Here is a 19,995-nt window from a genome sequence, read left to right on the forward strand (position 1 = left end):
TTCTGGCAGCGGACAAGGTTTACAAGTGCTTATCGCCTCACTTTGTGCCTATGACTTTGCGGTTATTTAATAATTTAATAAGATTTTCTTTTGTAAGGACTCTCCTATCCATCCTTTGGGATATACTACCCGACTTCCTTTGTCAAACTCCTCATGGCCTGAATGCCATGCTTGTCGTTGATGATTAAATCTGTAACTGACCTCCTTTATGGCAATGCCCCTACAATTTCTTCAGAAATCAAACATTTGTGCTTCACAGGGCTCCAGCTTGATTCTGGTTTCACCCATTCTCTCTGCCTTTCCCTTTCTGTTCCTTATCCTCTTCCACTTGATAGCTTTGGGGATGGGCAACAGATTTCAGAGTCTGAGCCCTTTGGATCTGACCCTTTGACTTATGTTTATTGTTTCCTCATTGGTACAGATGAGCTGATGGTGACCACCTGGTAGGGTGGTGGTAGAATTAAATGGATACTATTTCATATGGTTAATAATCAGATCCTTTTATTTTCTTTTTAATATTGTTTAGAGGATTGCACACCCTCATGGGCCTCTGATAAGTGTAGGAAAGGTCAGGTTTGGAGAACATGGGATTGGACAAATGTTGCAGTTTTTTTCCTCCCGTGTCCGTAGGGCGGGAAGGGGAGGAAGCTGCTCTTTGCTGTCGTACTACATCAGCTCCCAGGGGTGGGAGATAGTCATTTGATGACACCCTTAGAGACCCCGTTTTGGGGAAGAGTGTTCCGAGACTGCTATTTCGGTGGTTTTGATGGTTCTGAGAAGTTGTTGGTTTCATTGCTCCAGGCCCAAGAAAATATTTCCAAGGTCTTAATTGACAAAGTCCACCTCAGGAGCCTGGCACGATAGCCTACTGACTTAAGTCCGTGCATTGCATATTCTGGGATCCCATTTGAGCACCGGCTCCTGTCCCGGCTGCTCTGCTTGCCATCCAACTCCTTGCTTGTGGCCTGGGACAGCCCAAAGCCTTGGGACCCTGTACCTGTGTGGGAGACCTGGAAGAATCCCCTGGCTTCTGGTTCCTGACTCCTGGCTCCTGGGTTTGGATCAGCTCAGCTCCAGCCTTATGGCTACTTGAGGAGTGAACCAGCAGACAGAAGGTCTTTATCTGTGTATCTCCTTCTCTCTGTAGATCTGCATTTCCACTGATAAGAAACAAATCTTAAAGAGAGAGAGAGAAAGAAAGTCAGAAAGTTTACTTCAGTACATCCACAGACCCAGGAACATGCCACAAAGCTTTGCCAGGAGAACTGTCCAGTATGGTCTGCTTTTCATCCTCTGATGAGGAAGTCATGTCCTCCTGTGTGTCTGGGCGTGCTGTCTATTGCACAGGCATCAGCAACTAAGACACATGCACTCCAAAGTTGGACCCCACATCCTATGAGCTCAGACTCTTGTGTGTGCCAGCCAATGCAGGGTCATGTTCAATCCATCACGTGTACCAGCCAGCTCACATACTGGTGGGTGTAGCTGTCTGGTGAGTTCTATCCCCAGCTTCATCTCTCCTGTGAACTAATGGGTAAGTGTGGCTTTGCCCAGCCCATCCTGCCATAGGCTTGGTCTTCAGGAACACCAGTAGGTGCCTCAGCCCTATAGGGGTGACTCTCAGTAACCCCTAGAACACCTGCTCACAGCCCTAGCCCTTGTAATTTTCACTATGCTGGCAGTCACAGTCCAGCAGTTAATTGGAGTGTTCCCAAGAATCCTATCCTGGGGTGGTCTCAACTTGACTTCTGCATTACTTCTTCTTGTTAACTGAATTGTTGTCTGTGAATACTATTAGGGGGCCAAGCACAGTGGCTCTGGCTAATGTCCTCGCCTTGAATGCATGCCAGGATCCCATATTGATGCTGGTTCTAGTCCCGGCAGTCTCACTTCCCATCCAGCTCCCTGCTTGTGGCCTGGGAAAGCAGTCGAGGACAGCCCAAAGCCTTGGGACCCTGCACTGCGTGTGGGAGACCTGGAGGAAGTTCCTGGCTCCTGGCTTTGGATCAGCACAGCACTGGCTATTGTGGTCACTTGGGGAGTGAATCATCAGATGGAAGATCTTCCTCTCTCTCTCTCTCTCCTCCTCTCTGTATATCTGACTTTGTGATAAAAATTTTTAAAAAAAAAATCTTTAATTAAAAAATGCTATTAGGAACAGCTATCTATTTATTTATTTATGTTCTTAAAGATTTGTTTATTTGAAAGTGTTTCTGAGATAGAGAGCTTTTCCACCCACTCCTTAACTCCAGGTGGCTGCAGTGCCCAGGGCTGAGCCCAGCTGAAGCCAGGAGCATGGTGTAATCAGGTCTCCCGTACTGGTAGCAAGGACCCAAACTTTGATTGGGACTCAGGGTAGAGTTACAAATCAATTAAGTGCTGTTTTGTTTTTGTTTGTTTGTTTGTTTGAAGTATTGTTAACAGAATTGCTCCTCAACTCCCCCACACAGATATGAAAGGTAGAGAATTATTGAGGGACAGATGGCATACCAGCTTGTTCTCCAGGTCGTACAACATGTTTGCCATTAAAACGCGGGAGCGTTTCCTACTTGTGAGCTCTGAATGGGGCAGATGCTGCTATGTTGATTTTTACTTCATGCTAAGATAGAAAGAACAAAGATAAATGGCCTGAAAGAAGTATGGTCAGTTTATATTTTTAAAGATGAGTTAGTTTCTCTTTTTGTATCCCTTAACTTGTGTCTCCTGCTGAGTTTGATTCCTCTGGAAGTGTGGTACACCAAAGCCTCCCTGAGGTCCCAGGTCCGGTGGCTCCTGATTCACCGTGTTGGTTTTTGTGGCATTTCTGTCACAGTTGGCTCTGCTTTAGATGGTCGCTGAAGAGTAAAATCAACAGACTTGTACTTTGAGTACATCAAGCAGTTTAGACAGGAAGAAATTAAAAGCCTGGCTTCCGTCGTCTTAGCAAAGCTTGTAACTTGTAGCATTTTTTTTAAAACCTGTGTAAAAAAGAAGAGAAAACAAACCTATGCAAATATGCATTTGAATATTTATTAAAACATAGGTTAGGAAGAGTGAAAGCAGAAAGACAGAGAAAGGAACAGAGGGAGGGAAGGATCTTCTGTCAGATGGATCACTCCCCAAGTGAGCGTAATGGCCGGTGCTGTGCCGATCCGGAGCCAGGAGCTCCTCCAGGTCTCCCACAGGGGTGCAGGATCCCAAAGCATTGGGCCATCCTCGACTGCTTTCCCAGGCCACAAGCTGGATGGGAAGTGGAGCTTCCGGGATTAGAACCGACGCCGATATGGGTTCCTGGCGTATTCAAGGCAAGAACTTTAGCCGCCGTGCCCATGCTGGGCCCATGGCCAGGTATCTCCTGAGGCACCTGGGCTCAGTGTCCTCTCTGTTGGTGCCAAAAGGTATAATCCAAATCCTAACAGCATGGGAACCTCAGGAAATGAAATGTAGGGGATCATGAAGGTACTAAACCAGTGAATAAAAGATATCTCGCTCTCTTGCACTCTCTCTCTCTCTCTCTTTTCCTCTCTGTAGCTCTGCCTTTCTAGTAAGTAAAGTAAATCTTGGGAAAACAAATAAAAAGAAACACATACACACAGGTCAAGTAAATGGTTAAAAAAAAAAGTTTGTTGATTGGTGAATCTGGGTGAAGCGCCTGCCAGTTTGTACTAGTATACTAATCTTGTAGTTTTCTTGAAAGCAGTCATCTCACAGGAATTCCTAAGTCCTATATTAAGTAGAGAGCTACTTTCATCGTTAAAATAGTATAATGGGTTCAAACTCTCTGGGGTGACTAGGTCTTCCTTTTGCTCTTTTTTTTTTTCTTCCGCATGCATTTTAATTAGTTGCCATGCTGTGCCTGTGAGAGTAGGTAAGATAGAGTGGGTAAGCGCTCTGAAAATGGAAGCTAACACAGGATTTTTGACAAATACAGTTACTTTTTACTTCTGCTTTTTCTATATAAAATATAGCTGTCAATATATTGCTAAGAGCAAATCTTAAAAGCTTTGTCATTCACTATTCAGCTTAGAGTTCATCTACAATATAAAATTCCAAGTTTATATTGAATACCAATGACATGTTTGTGAATAGTCTAGCTTTTCTAAATACTTGCGTTTCTAAATCTGAGAACCTATAGTATTTTTTTTTCCTCTATTTTGATCATTTCTGGGCTTCTGATGGTTTTGATCTAAGTGATTCAAGAATGTTGCTTATAGGCCCCAACGGGGAAGCTTAGTGAGTAAAGTCCTTGCCTTGCTTGTGCCAGGATCCCATAGGGGCACCATTCATGTCCCAGTTGCCCCACTTTCCCTCACGCTCTCTGCCTGTGGCTTGGGAAAGCCATCGAGGACAGCCCAGAGCCTTGGGTCCCTGCACCCACGTGGGGGACCTGGAAGAAGTTTCTGGCTCCTACTGCTCAGCTATGGACATTGTGCCCATTGTGGCTATTTGGGGATTGAACCAGTGGATGGTGGATCTTTCTCTCTGTTTCTCCTTTTTTGTAACTGCCTTTCCAAAAAAAATAAGTAAATCTTTAAAAAAAGAAAAAAAGGGAGGGCCTGGCACAATAACCTATTGGCTAAATCCTCATATTGCATCTGCCAGGATCACATGTGGTGCTGGTTCTTGTCCTAGCTGTTCCACTTCCCTTACAGCTTCCTGCTTGTGCCCTGGGAAGTAGTTGAGGATTACCCAAAGCCTTGTATCCACAGGAGAGACCTGGAAGAAGCTCCTGGCTCTTGGCATCCAGTCAGCTCAGCTCAGACCGTTGCAGGCCACTTGGGGAATGAATCAGTGGACAAAACATCTTCCTCTCTGTCTGTCCTTCTCTCTATATATCTGACTTTCAAAATAATAATAATAATAATTTTTTTTAAAAAGAACAAAACCAAATATGTTTTATGTATTTGAAGGAATAAAATAGTCACATCTATAAGTTAGTGTTACAGAGGTAAAGTTGCATAACATTAAATTCTCCAATTTTCAAGTGGGTAATTTGAGGAACTTTGACAAATATGTATGTTACAGAAAGAAAAAAATGTGTATGCTACTACCACCACAGCAAAGATATAGAACATTTTTAAAATATATATGCAAAGAGATAGAGGAAGTTAGAGCTTCCATATACTGGTTCACTGCCCAAATAACCACAACAGCTTGGTCTGGGCGAGGCCAAAGCAGAAGGCAGGAATTCCTGTCATCTTCAAAATGGATGGCTGGGACTGAAGGCATCATCTAATGCTTCACTGGCAAGTTATCAGGTCATCCTCAGTAGCCAGGACATGAACCCATGTTCCCAAATCAGATGCTGGTGTTGTATGGAGTGACCACAGTACTGGCCCCATTCTAGAACATTTTTATCGCTCTAATAAGTTCCCCAGCGCCCTTCTGCGACCTCTTCCTATCTTCCAGCCTCCATCAAAAGATCTTTGGATACAAGATATTTTTTATCTTTGTTTATAAAGATTTAAGCATTTATTTGAAATAGGTACCAAGAGATGGGGAGAGATGGGCCTTCCATCCGCTGGTTCACTCCCTAGATGGCTGCAACAGCCGGGACTGCTCCAGCCCGAAACAGGAGCCAGGAACTTCATCTGCTTCTCCCATATGGGTGGCAGGATTCCCTAACGCTTGGGACATCTCCTGCTGCTTTTCCCAGGCCATGAGCGGGGAACTGGATCCCAAGTGGACCAGGCAGGATGTGAACTGGTACCCATGGGGTACCACTGTCTCAGAGGCAGCAGCTTTACTTGCTATACAACAGTACCAGCCAGTGCCAGCCACTATTGGTATATTTTCTGTAACTTCTCATTGAAATAGAAGCATACAGAATGTTTTTTTTCCGTTTGGCTCCTTTTGTGTAGTGCATCCATGTTGTGTTTGCATCAGTTGTTGTGTCTTTATTGCTAAGCAGTATGCCATTTTAAGCATGTACCAAAATGTGTTCATCTGTTCATCCTATGATGGACATTTGGTCCATTTCTAGGTTTGCCTTGAATGAATTAAACTGCTGTGAATATTTGCATACAAGTCTTTGTATGAACTTAAGTTTTCTGGTTTCAATTATTTCTTTACCATTCATTTATTTGAAAGCAGAATCAGAGAGAGCTTTTGTCCACTGGGTTACTCCTCAGATCCCCTTAACAGCTTCTGTTTGCAAATCTGACTTTCCAGTCAAAACAAATTTTAAAAAAAAATTGTAGCAAAAAAGTATATTCTGTTTGCTTTTTAACCACTTCATCTTCTCCATGTTTCCCTCTTCGGAGTCTGTGTTGAAATGCAAATACATCATCAGTTTTTGAGTTATTTGCAGCTAACGCCATCTCACAATACAGGCTCATGCAGGATTTACTAGCTTCTCTCAGTGTAGAACAGGGAGTGTTTATGTATGTATTTTTATTATTTGTTGGACTAATTTTCCCCTCAGAGTTAAGAGCCTGACACACAAGACCTGTTTCCTTTTCTCTTTGTGAATACATTCAACTACAAAGCACTGGAAAAACTAAGTGTATTTTTGTTTGAGTTGCTTCGGGCTTTTTCCATCCCTAGATTGAGTCTTTGTCTAAATGTATTACATCCAGGTCCTTGTTCTTGTCACTCGTAACCTAACTCAGTGCTTGTTTGCCGCTGTCGTCATCTTGTTTGCTTGAGCAATGCTGACTTGGAAAGTGTGTCTGGTTGGTTTTCCCCAGGTGGTACAGCTGCATGCTGGGGAAGAAGTGCAGCCTGGCTCCCCTGAAGGAAGAGCTCCGCATCCAGGGGGTAAGGCTTCAGCGGCAGCATGGCAGGGCCGCACAGGCAGTCAGCCAATAAAGATTTCCTTTACACTTAGCACTCGGGCTATGGCTTCATGTTTTGCTTTCTAAAAATCCCATGGTTTATTTATTGTTTTTAGGAAATGTTTTTATTTTTATTGGCAAGGCAGTTCGGATTTATGGAGAGAAGGAGACTGAGAGAGGTTTTCCACCCACTGGTTCACTCCCCAAGTGGCTGCAATGGCCAGGGTGAGCCAATCCAAAGCCAGGAGCCAGGAGCTTCCTCCAGGTCTCCCACACGGGTGCAGGATCCTAAGACTTTGGGCCATCCTCTACTGCTTTCCCAGGCCACAAGCAGGGAGCTGGATGGGAAGCAGAGCAGCCAGGACACAAACTAGCACTCATATGGGATCCCAGCACTTCATGATGAAGATTTAGCTATTGAGCCATCATGCCCAACCCCAATTTATATATTATTAAGTTTTTATTTGTTTAAATGAAAGGGAGGAAGAGAGAGCTTATGTGCCCTGGCCCTACTAAATGCCTCCAAATGCTGGGGCTAGATGGCAGCCCCAGCTGGAAGCCAAGAACAGTCCAGCTTTCCAGTGTGGTTTGAGTCTCAAGCACTTGTTTCTGACTTCGGCTTCCTACTGATGTGCACCCTCCCAGGATGCTCAAGTGCTTCAGTCCTCGCCATCACGTGGAGGAGCCTGGAATTCCATGTGGGAGTTCTACATAGGTGTCAAGAGCCCTTTGACCTGGCCCAGCCTTAGCTGTTGTGAACACTGGGGGACTGAACTAGTGCATAGAAGACGTTTTTGGGCTATCTGCCTTTCAAGTAAATGAAAATGAATCAATGAACAGTTTTTTTGAACATTGTAAAAGCTATATAAAGTAGTTCATTTCATTTCCTAAAAGCAGATTCATATTATAAATGATTCCCTGAAGAACTCTGTTTTAGTTGTCTTACATACTTAAATCTTTTTTGTCAAATCTGTAAAATTTTCCCTAACAATTTGTGTGAGGGAAAAAAAAAACTATGTATACATAATTCTGTTGAGATAATGTGTTCATTGGCTATTAGGCAGCTATGGATGATTGCTTTTGAACCAATTAGAAGGACTAGTAGTTAATTTAACATGAGACAGCAGCCAGAAGCATATTGTGGAATGACTTCTATTTGATGGGATGCTGTGTTTGTCAATTTTAGGTTCCTAAAGTCACCTACACAGAATTCTGTCAAGGCCGGACGATGCGATGGGCTTTAGCTTGGAGTTTTTATGATGATGTAACAGTACCAGTAAGTAGAGACCGTGCATGGGAGTCACCAGGTGCTACCTGGCAGTTGGTTTCAGTAGGTCATGAATGAACTAAATCGACAATGTCCTGTTTCCCTGAAATCTGTCCCCAAACAACAGGATGTGGTCCTGAAAAGGAGACTACTGACTGCTGACTGGGAGCCTCTCTCCATGAACGGGTGCAGTGGGTTTTGCTCCACATATGCAAATGCATCCCAAGTGCATCTTTCAGGAGTTGGAAATCCAGATCCCATAAGCTAGTGGCCACGCCTCAGGACTGCAGTCGCGGTCGGCTGCCTTTCCCTTCTGTCTGAAGGCAGACACTGCTGCCTGGGTTTGTGCCCTTCTCCTGTGCAACAAAGGCTGTGTCTCAGTCCTTAGTTTAGCTCTCAAATATCAACTGTTTCTAAAGCTGAGTGATAAGCCATTATCTTATTGCATTTTGTTTGTTTATTTTTAAGGTTTATTTATTTATTTGAGAGGCTAAGTTACAGAGGGAAAAAGAGAGAAGCAGATCTTTCATTCAGTGGTTCACCCTCCAAATGGCCAAAAGCATCAGGGCTGGGCCAGGCCAGAGCCAGAAGCTTCTTCAGGGTCTCCTACACGGGTGCACAGGACCAAGTGCTTGGGCCATCCTCTGCTGGCTTACCAGGCACATTGGCAGTGAGCTGTATTAGAACCAGAGCAGTCAGCTCTCAAACCAGCGATCTTATGGGGTGCTGTCATTGCAGTAGCTAGTTTAATCCCCATGCCACAGTTCCAGCCTCTGTTTTGGTGTTGTTTTAATATTTATTTATTTTAAAGGTAAAACATCAGAGAGAGAAAGAGAATGGGAAATGCAGAGGGAGGTATCTTTCATCTTCTGGATGATTCTCCAAATACTTATTACAGCCAGGTCTGAGCGGAGCCAAGTATTTCATCCAGTTCTTCCACATGGGTGTCAGGAACCCAAGCATTTGGACCATCTTTCACATCATTCTAGACACATTAATGGGAAGCCAAATCAGAGATGGAGCACCCAGGAATAGATCACTTGCTGGCATATGGGATAATAGCGTTACAAGCAGCTGCTTAACCCTTTGTGCCACAATGCTAGCTCCACAAATTTATCTTTTAATTTTTTCTGTGGCTTTTTTGACATGTTCTTGTGCATAAATAAAGCTTGCTGCAAAGCTGGCCAACCTAATAACTTTTGGGGGCATCCTGAGAGGTGGGATGGAGTGATGTGTCTGTCCTCACACTTCCCTGACAGTGCCTTACAGCTTGTCACCCTGAATTGGACACAGCATGTCACACATGGTGTATACAGAAGCCTGCAAACCTACTGCTGCTGGCCTTTCTGCATCCCACATAGCAGGCTTGCACCTGGGGCTCTGCTCCCAAGACCCTGGCTGCCCTTGGTCATCCAAGTTGTAGTAAATGATGCATAAGCAGTGTCTCTCCACATCCCTTCCCTGATCCTGTAGACTGTGACACACATAGAAGAAGCACAGGGGACAGTTTGGAGGTGCAGCCTCATTTCTGAGAACGTGAGCTCGTTTTAGGCAGAGCCTGCCCTCCCTCGGCTCTCAGGTGTGTGCCCCAGGCCCATAGAATGGCCAGACTGAGGGCTGTCCAGAGGCCCAGGCCTGCAGCAATCACCAGTCACACAGATGCTCTTTTGATTTACACATACCCGGCAGGGTTATCCTCTCTGTTGTCTAGAATCCTGCAGCCTTCCCCACTGAAAGGTTAACACTGGTTAGTCATGCCCCCAGGTGTCCCTGTGCAGGTGGCAGGAGCCACCAGCAAGTGGGGCAATACCTGTTCCAGATGCTCACTGCGAGGGGGCCGACAGGGAGTTCTGGCACTGGGCACAGCAGCTCAGAGACCAGAGTTACCCTGGCTCTGGAGTATTAGGAGCCATTTCAGATCCAAGCATCAAAGGATGTTGGGTTTGTGTGTTAGCAGAGTCTGCTTGTTTTGAAAAGAAGTCCCCTCAACCTGCCCCCTCTCTCTCAGGGCATCCGTTAGCTGTGTTCTAGTTCCCAGCCATCAAAGAATGCCGCTTGCTGGGAGCTTCAGATCTCTCCCTCCCCACCTCTACTCCTACTTCAAGCTGTTAATGCATTCCCCAGTGTTCCATTAGATACACTTAAATTGCCACGGGGAAAGTGACAATTTCTGGTTTGTAGTAACCCAGCAACAGTTTCCTAGCACTGGTGCCCTGAATCAGCAGCTGCCTTCCCTGAGGGTAGTCCTGGGGGACCCATGGGAGCCTCACTTGGCTGTTTTCCCCTGCACCTGACTGCTCCCTATTCTACCTGCCTTTTTGCATGTTGGGCCTGTTGGTGAGGTAGGAAGAAGAGGAGGACGCTCTTCAGACAGGAATAGAGCTGGTTAAGCAGAAATATTGACCTACTTCCCCACCCCCATCCCTGCCATTTTAGGGTAAATGTACCAGTTACTATGGCAACTTGTGTTTGCGCTCATCTCAGGCCTACTGACTCGTTTCTGTTGGTGCTGAATGCTGGAAAATTCTGATGCACCAGTAGATCAAGTGCCTACATGAATCCCATTACGGTTGTTTGAATTTGCTGTAGCAAAAAAGCAAGGAGCCCCAGCACTGAGGGTGTGTGTGCCATCACTGCTCACTGATGGTGAACGGGAGGAGGCACATGTGAGAACTGCTCATTCCAGAGTTCTAACGAGCCACTTAGAAAGCCTCCTTGGCTGCTCAAGGCATTGTCTTAGCTCTGCTTTGATTTATTTTTTTATTTTCTCTCTCTTTTTAAATATTTATTTATTTTTATTGGAAAGTCAGATTTACAGAGAGAAGGAAAAACAGACAGAAAGATCTTCCATCTGTTGGTTCACCCCCCAAGCAGCCCCTAGCAACAGCTGGAGCTGAGCCAATCAGGAGCCAGGAGCTTCCTCTAGGTCTCCCATGTGGATGACCCCAAGGCTTTGGGAACTGGAGCAGCTGGGACACAAACTGGTTCCCATATGGGATCCTAGCACATGCAAGGCCAACATTTAGACACTTGCCTATGGCACTGAGCTCTTTTTTTTTTTTTTTTCCTTAAGGAAGCTTGACATTGATTGAAAGAAAGGGGGGAGGAGGCAGGAAATATAGCTCTAGTAAGTAGTGCGCTGTCGGTGTGAACATTTCCCAAAAACTTGTGTTTTAAAAAGTATCCCCATGGTGAGGGGTGAGGAGGCAGTTTCCTGAGCAATGCTCAATTGGCAAATCCATTTGAGTAATTGGATTAAGTGTATATGTCCCTATTTGTGAGACATTTCCAGAACTTTCTTGTCCTGGGAGTTATATCTAGAGGGCTTTAGGAGAGCAGTTGGAGGAAGGGTCAGATGCTGGAGTTACCTTTGTGGATGTGGTTCCTGTGATCTGACCATGCTGCACTTCAGCCACAGAAGTTTCTGTAGTCCCTGGAAACTGAGAGATTCCAAGAAGGTGCTCCCTGGAGCTGCCAGTTGGAGGCAGACAGACATCAGCCGACTGTGTTAGGCCTCCCCGCCATCTTGACAAGAGCTGGTGTGGCTGCATGAGCATGTATGTGTTGCTTTAGGTCTGCTGCCTGGCAGCACCCTGTCCTGTGCCCCAGGTACCATCCTTGGGTCTCCCGGAGCATCACCCAACATCAGGTCAGGCGCACAGGCCCTCAGATGGCCACTGTTCACTGCTGAATGAATGACTGCCGTGCAATGATCCCAAACTTATTTCTTAGACCAGCTGCAGCAGCCAACAATGGGGAACGAAGCCCTAGCATGCAAGTGGCAAAAGGTACCATGGAGTCTCCTCTGTTCTTCAAAACCCACTTCCATCTGTCTATTATTCCATAATAGAAGTTTCTTTTCATTTTTTTAAAGTGTTAAAATAAATTTTAAAGTTATATTTTTAGGGCCTGGCACAGTAGCCTAGTGGCTAAAGTACTCGCCTTATATGCACTGGGATCCCATATGGGCGCCGGTTCGAATCCCGGCAGCCCCGCTTCCCATGCAGCTCCCTGCTTGTGGCCTGAGAAAACAATCAAGGATGGCCCAAAGCCTTGGGACCCTGCACCCGTGTGAAAAACCCAGAAGAAGCTCCTGGCTCCTTGCTTTGGATCAGCTCAGGTCCAGCCATTGCGACCACTTGGGGAGTGAATTAGCAAATGGTAGATCTGTCTCTCTTTCTCTCTATAAATCTGACTGTCCAATAAAAATAAATAAATCTCTAAATATATATATATAATAGTAGGGAAAACTGTTTATGTCATGTTAGACCCTGCAGCAGTTCTGCAGACATTAAAGGGTTTTTTGTTTGTTTTTTAAGATTCTATTATTTGAAAGACAGTTAGAAGGAAAGCTAGAAAGAGGAATGTTGCATCTGCTGGCTCACTCCCCCGATGGCTGCAGCGGCCAGAGCTGGGCCAGTCCCGAGTCAGGAGTTTCTCTTGTTCTCTCGCATGAGTGCAGGACCCCAAGCACATGAGCCGGCCTCTGCTTGCCGGGACACTGTGGCTGGCAGCGACACAGAAATGGAGTAGCCGGGACTCAAACCAGCACCCATGCGGGTGCTGGTTCCTTCCCACAAACATCTCTAGCAGCCAAGAAGCCTGGGTCTTTCGGGTCTTCCGGGTCTTCCGGGTCTTCCGGGTCTCCTGTGGTGCAGCTGCCTGAGCACCAGGGCCATCCTCTGCCGCATTTGCAGGGAGCTGGATTGGAAGAGAGGTGCTAACCACACCACAACATCAGTCCCTCTTCTTGCTTTATCTGTCATCTTTCCTTCATCAAAGAAAAAGTTCAAACTCCCCCCACCACCCTTTTTTTTAAGAATTTTTTATTTGTGGGGCCCAGCACAGTAGCCTAGTGGCTAACGTCTTTGTCTTACATGCGCCAGGATCCCATATGGGTGCCGGTGCCTGTTCTAATCCCGGCAGCCCCATTTTCCATCCAGCTCCCTCCTTTTGGTCTGGGAACACAGTCGAGGACAGCCCAAAGTCTTGGGACCCTTCATTCGTGCAGGAGACCCAGAGAGAAGCTCCTGGCTCCTGGCTTCAAATCGGCTTAGCTCAGGCTGTTGTGATCACTTGGGGAATTAATCAGCAGATGGAAAAGCTTGCTCCCTGTCTCTCCTCTCTGTCTGTTTATCTGACTTTCAAATTAAAAAAAAAAAAATGTTTATTTGAAAGGCAAAGTTAGAGAGATATCCTCCATGTGCTAGTTCATTCCACTCCTCAAATGGCCATATAGTCCTAGGTTCAGCTAGGCAGAAGCCAGGAGCTTCATCTGGGTCTTCCCCATGGGTGAGGGGCCCCGGGACTGGGGTCATCTCACACTGCTTTCCCAGGCACATAGGCAGGGAGCTGGACCACAAGTGAGAGATCTGGGACTCTGTGGGATGCTAGTGTTACAGGTGGAGGCTTACCCTGTTACACCAGGTCTGTCATTCTAAAACGTTTGTCTAAAACAGTGTTATCAAACACCGATTCGGAAGCACTTCCAACATTTACCTACCAGTCTGCAGACTGCGAACTTGGCAATGCCTCAGCCACATCATCACCCTGGTGGGCCTAGCTCAAGCACTTAAAAAAAATATTTTTTATGTAATTAAATTTTTTATTTGAAAGAAAAATAAGGGAGAGAAGAACAGCAGAGAAATCTTCCATCTGCTGGGTTCACTCCCCAAATGGCTGCAGTGGCCGGAGCTGAGCTGATCTGAAGGAGGAGCCAGGAGCTTCTTCTCGGTCTCCCACGAGTGCAGGGGCTCAAAGGTTTGGGCCATGCTGTGTTGCCTTTCCAGGCCACAAGCAGGGAGCTGGATGGGAAGTGGAGGCAGCCATGACCAAATCAGTCACCCATATGGGATGTCAGTGCTGGGGGGCGAGGGATTATCCTGTTGAGCCACCATGATGGCCTTTCCATAGAAAGATTTACTTGTTTACTCAAAAGGCAGTTTATAGAGAGAGTGGACCACAAGTAGAGCAGTGAGGACTCAAACCGAGAGTCTTGTGGCATACTGGTATCTCTGTGCCATAATGCCAGTTCCCAAGCACTTTTTAAAGCTTTTACTTTCTTATTTCTTCTTTAAAAAAAAAAAAAAGTTAATCTGACAGATGGGTGAAAGAGAGAGGGAAAGACAGAGAAGAGGCATTGCATCCACTGGTTCACCCCAGAGCCTGCTGCATGCAGGTGAGAACAGGCCAGACTCAGGTCAGGAAGGCAGGAAGGCAGGAAGGCAGGCTGGCAACGCTACCATCCCAGTGAAATGCTACAACTTAGCCATTCTGCTGAGGGATATTGGATCTGTATCTGTTAGAAATTATGTCACTATGAACATTTTTGTGCAGTTTTTTTTTGGTAAGCCTGGCTACACATTTACTTCAGATATAAACATACGAGTGGATTTGCAGGTCATGGCAGACAAGAAGCTCAGTATCGGTAAAGTGCTGCAAACATTTCTCTTCTGGTGTGGTAGAATCAATCCAGCAGTGTTGGATAGTGTCAGCCATTGCCTTCACAACAACACTTTTATGACCTTTTAAAAAAGCATTCATTTATTTGTTTGTTTGTTTATTGGGATAGTAGGGTGACAGAGGGACAGACAAAGAAACAAAGATATCTTTCCCCCAGTAGTTTACTCCCTAAGAGGGCACAACAGCCAGGACTGGGCCAGACCAGACAGCAGTCAGAAGCTTCCTCTTGGTTCCCATGTGGCTGCAGAAGCCCGAGCACTTAGACCATCTGCTAGGAGGAGAGACAAAGAGAAAGATCTTTGATCTGATGGTTTGTTCACTCGCCAAATGACAACATTGTCCAGAGCTGAGCCGATCTGAAGCCAAGAGCCAGGAGCTTCTTCTGGGTTTCCCATGTGGGCACAGGGTCCCAAGGCTTTAGGCCACAAGCAGGGAACTGGCTCACAAGTGGAGCAGACAGGACATGAACTGGTGCCCATTGGGATCCTGGCGCATGCAAGATGAGGCTTTAGTCATTGAGCCATTGTGCCAAGCGCGGTCTTTCCTTCTAATTGGTAGGCAGATCTAGAAGCTTGTCCAGACAAGGCTTGCTTTCAGTTTGTTTCCCTAAATGGGGGCAGTGGGTCAGGACTGCCATCCATGGGAAATGTTTGATTGACAAGCTCATGGTGCGGCCAATTAGTGATTTAGAGCTGCAGAACGATGCTGTTGTAACCCTGCTGTTCTTGCTTTGCTTATTGGCTGATATGCTTCTATGACTAGAGATTTTTTTTTTAATTTATCATACAATTCTCTAAGGTCTGGGATTCCCCTCCCCCCATTTTCCGCCCCCCGATTGATTTTTCCCATAATGTCACACTCTTCATAACAAGTTACAGTTCCATCAGCGTGTATTTCAAGTGTGCCCGACGGTGCTGGTACAGGCCATGTCAGGCAGCCCAGCGTCCCATTGTCTGGGGATGTCCAGCACTTTGTTGGGAGTCCATCTTTTGTTTGGAAGCAGAGATGCATGTTGTATTGTGCCTTCACTCCTGCATATGCTTCTATGACTAGAGATTTCTCCTTAACAGTTATTTGACTGGTTGCAGGATAAATGCTTGAGTCTTTTATTTATTTACTGTAAGATTTGTTTTTTATTTATTTGAAAGGCAGAGTTGCAGAGAGAGGGAGAAAGAAAATGAGGAAGAATTTCCATCCACTGGTTCAGTCTCCAAATGGCCACAGTGTCCAGAGCTGAGCCGTTCCAAAGCTGGGAGCCTTCCTCCAGGTCTCCCGTGCAGGTGCAGGGTCTCAAGGCTTTGGGCCGTCCTCGACTGCATCCCCACACCACAAGCAGGGAGCTAGACAGGAAGCGGTGCTCATATGGGATCCTGGCGTGTTCAAGGCGAGGGGACTTTAGCTGCTAGGCCACCATATTGAGCCCCATTTTTACACTTTAACCTGGCAAATTAACATAATAAAAGAGAAATGTTCACTGAACTTTCCATAAGGAAACAACACTTCTAGGCAACAAAATGTTCAGCTGTGTCCTGGCAGCAGAGGGGCTGTTTTGTGCTACACAACAGCCAGGGCTGGGCCAGGTCTAAACCAGGAGCTTAAGCCTCATCTCTCTCGTGGGTCACAGGGGCCCAAGTTCTTCAGCTGCCTCCCCAAGTAAAGGAAGCAGGGAGCAGTTAGGACAGGAACCGGCATCTGGTGCATGGGTACCAGCATACAGGTGGTGGCTTAACTTGCTGTAACAGCGCTGCCCCAGTCCTTAATTTCTGAAAACTTGATCTTGTATTTTACCATGGCCCTGCCTATAAGGAATGTTTTAAACAAACAAGAGGAAGCTCAAATGATTGTCGTAAGAAATGCTGAACTAATCTATAATCATTTTTAAATCTTGGTTGCAAAGACCTAGCGTATCTGCTTCTGAGTTTTTGTTTATTTTTTACTTGAAAAAGTTGCAGAAAGAAGGAAGAGAGATCTTGCATCTGCTGGTTCACTCCCAGGATGGCCATAATGGCCAAAGCTGAGCCGATCAGAAACGAGGAACCAGGAGATTCTTCTATGTCTCCCATGCAGGTGCCAGATCCAAAGGCTTTGGGCCATCCTCCACTGCTTTGCCAGGCAATAAGCAGAGAGCTAGATTAAAAATGAGTGGACAGGGGCCCAGCACGGTAGTCTAGTGGTTAAAGTCCTTGCCTTGCATGCACCATGATTCCATATGGGTTTTGGTTCTAATCCTGGTAGCCCCGCTTCCCCATCCAGCTCACTGCCTGTGGCCTGGGAAAGCAGTCGAGGACGGCCCAAAGCCTTGGGACACTGCACCTGCGTGGGAGACCCACAAGAAGCTCCTGGCTCCTGGCTTTGGATCGGCTCGGCTCCAGCCATCGTGGCCACTTAGGGAGTGAACAAACACATGGGAGGTCTTTCTCTCTGTTTCTCCTTCTCTATATGTATCTGCCTTTTCAATAAAAAATAAATATTAAAAAAATAATAATCAAAAGAACCCTTCAGGAATGCCGTATTTGTTACTTGCCATCTGTCGCTAAAAAGCTGGGCCAGGTTGTGAGGGGAAGGCGCAGGAGTCCAGCCGGGACGCTCCCCCTGCAGCTGGGCTCTGTCTCGCCTATCTTGCGCTTTGATACTCCCTTGGGAGGCTGCAGAAGGCTCTTGCTGGAGCTCTTGTCGGCTCTAGTGAGCATGCATTTGCGCCTCTTTAGTGTCTGGAAGCAAAGAAAGGTCCGTTGTGACTAGAGACAGCCAGCTCCGGCCTGCTGTAGTGTGTCAAAACAAGCAGCTCCAGGACCTTCACTGACTCACGCAGTGCGTGACCCTGTGATCACCCCCTCTGCCAGCAAACACAGGAGCGGGCTGCCACGTGCTGCCCGTGGCCACGCTTGCCAGCCAGTGTGGGGGTGCGCACAGGGCTGCTGGGGTCATGTCCCAGGGAGCTCTTGGGGAGCGCAGCCTTGGATACAGAATGTGCAGTGGGGAATCATGCTTCCCACCCCTCGCCCTCCTCCCCCACACACACCATCTTTCTTCCTCTTCAGCTTGATTACCCTATTTTAAGCTCCTTCATGCAAAGTGGTGGGTTCTGGGAAGACTACAGAAATTATCTCTCTTATGCTGGGAGGTTGAGTAATAACAGTTGTACTGTCGTGATGTGTGACTTCATTTAATCTTGTCTGGACAGAATGGAGTGAGTGCAGGCCCGGGCAGGCCTCGAGCCCGTTGGTAATATCCCAGGAGCAGGCTGGCTCACACACAGCCGCCAGGCTTGGTCCTTCTCTCTCTTCTAAGTGTGTTTGTCTAAGATTCTTTTTCAGCTTCTTATTTCCAGTGTAAAGAGAAAATGTAGAGATAGTGAGGGTTTTTTTGGCACTATTTTAAGCACTTGAAGTAATCTGGTTAACTTGGGGTGTGTGTGTGTGTGTGTGCACATAGACATAGGAGTGTAGTGTGCTCTGTTGGTTTGTATTCCGGGGGTCTCTCCCAGTCATCTCAGCTTGTTAACCTCGCCTGCTTGTTTTGCCCCTAATCTCTAGTCCCAGCCCTGGCTGTGTGGCCACTTAGGGAATGATTCTGTCTTTCTGTTACTCTGCCTTTCAGATAGGTAAGTAAATAAATATTTTTTAAAAGTCAGCAAGTAAAAACCTGCCTTGACACAGTGTCCGTAATATATATGGTCTTAGCAAAGAGCTTTTGGAAAAAAAAAAAAAATTACCATTTAGGAACTTTTGCTGAAATTGTAAACATGGTGGAGTTGTTCAGTTTCCAACATGGAGTGTGAGTCCCTCTAGTGGGTGCCGTTCAGCTCCCGGGCGCTGTCAGTCTCTCACGGCCTCTCGGGTGGGATCCAGATCCAGCCTTCTTCCAGGCTGCTCTTCCCTCCGCCATGCCCCCCGCGGCCCTGTGGGCAGCCCCCTGCCAGGCCTCATCCCGACACGGGAGGTCTGCGCGGACCCGGCCCCCCAGCTGCTCCAGGCCTGGGGGAGTGCATTGTCCCAGTCAGGATTGAGTTCTTTGGGTTTCTTTCTCGTCTTCTCCACACCTGCGTTTTTCTTTCAGTCACCACCCAGTAAGCGGAGGAAGCTGGAGAAGCCGCGGAAGCCCATCACCTTCGTGGTGCTGGGGTCTGTGATGAAGGAGCTCTCCCTGAAGGCCGAGGCGCTAGGGGCTGAGGCTCTGGAGGGCATCGTCGTGGTCACCACCTGGATTGAGAAGATCCTCACCGACCTCAAGGTGCCTGGCCAGGCTGGGGGCTCACACTAGTCTTATTACTATTTTTTTTTCCCCTGTCTTCTTTTTTTGAAAAGGATTTGAGGGAGAAAAGCAAAGCAAATTCCTATAAAATGTTTTTCCTCCAAATAGGTGCAGCATAAGCGAGTTCCCTGTGGGAAAGAGGAAGTTAGCCTTTTCCTAACAGCTATAGAAAACTCGTGGATCCACCTGAGGAGGAAGAAGAGAGAGCGTGTGAGACAGCTGAGAGAGGTGCCCCGCGCCCCCGAGGACGTCATCCAGGCCTTGGAGGAGAAGAAGCCCACCCCTGCGGACAGGGCCCCCGAAGGTCAGCCCACCACGGCCGGGGACCGCTGCCCGAGCTGGGAGTCGCCCTCCCTGAATGCAGAGGAGAACACAGACCCCACAGAGGGACAGAGCGAGGAGAAGGCAGGGCCGGAGCCTGCCGAGAGCGGCCAAGGTGCCAGCCACGGGGCCCATGACGCGGAAGTTCCTGAGTGCCTGGGCAGCCCCGTGGCTGAGAAGGGCAGGCCTCCGCCAGGAGTGGCGGGACACTATCTGTTCAAGTGTCTGATCAACGTGAAGAAGGAAGTGGGCGACGCCCTGGTTGAAATGCACTGGGTTGAGGGCCAGAACCGGGATTTGATGAACCAGTTGTGCACCTACCTGCGGAACCAGATCCTCAGGCTGGTGGCCAGCTAACGCCCCGGCCTGCCTGGAGAGGCCGCGGGCCGGCAGGGTGACCCACCAGCGGGATCACTGCAGGAGAAACCAATGAAACCATGTACAACCACCCCCTCCCCGCCTCCAGAGCCCCCATTCCCACCTTTTTTTTTAACTTCCAGGGAGCTGCAGTGTGGGCACTCAGGAGCCATCAATAAAGCAGGAGGGACTTCAGGGCGTCTCCGCTGTGGACTGTTATGGCGTCTGATCTGCGTCTGCAGGCCCTCTCCCCACACTCCCTCCAATGGACCCTGGGCTCTGCCCCAAGGCTGCACCTGCTCCAAGCTGAGACGGGAGCTGACCATGTGAAAGGCAAGGGGGTCCCTAGAGCAGCCTCAGTAGCACCAGGAAGAAGGACCAGGCTGGGCAGCTGCCATTCCCGGCCTCGCTTTGTCAGTGAGCCCTGCGCTTAGATGGGCTGCCAGCAGCCACTCCAAGTGCCATTTTGTGGCAGGACATTGAAGTGGCGCTTGTTTCATTCTTAGCATTCTTAGCTCAGAATCAGAACCATTCCGCGGTCTCTAAGTCGGGCTCAGTGTGGCGTTTCCTTGGCTTTCA

The 19,995-nt window shown here is 47.4% G+C and overlaps 1 protein-coding gene across 1 annotated transcript in view; it reads left to right on the top strand.

Annotated features, from left to right (window-relative positions):
* Positions 1–19,781, top strand: part of METTL16 (methyltransferase like 16) — a 53,712-nt gene extending 33,931 nt beyond the window's left edge. Inside the window, exons 7-10 of the mRNA XM_041000576.1 lie at positions 6,669–6,738; positions 7,942–8,031; positions 18,544–18,717; positions 18,847–19,781. Of these exons, the coding sequence (XP_040856510.1) occupies positions 6,669–6,738; positions 7,942–8,031; positions 18,544–18,717; positions 18,847–19,416 (904 nt within the window). The 3' untranslated portion in view covers positions 19,417–19,781. The remainder of the gene's footprint in view (positions 1–6,668; positions 6,739–7,941; positions 8,032–18,543; positions 18,718–18,846) is intronic.
* Positions 19,782–19,995: the final 214 nt, after the last annotated feature.

Source organism: Ochotona curzoniae, unplaced genomic scaffold (assembly GCF_017591425.1).
Source record: "Ochotona curzoniae isolate NIBS_2020 unplaced genomic scaffold, NIBS_Ocur_1.0 scaffold_2453, whole genome shotgun sequence".
In the NCBI taxonomy this organism is placed as follows: Eukaryota; Metazoa; Chordata; class Mammalia; order Lagomorpha; family Ochotonidae; genus Ochotona; species Ochotona curzoniae.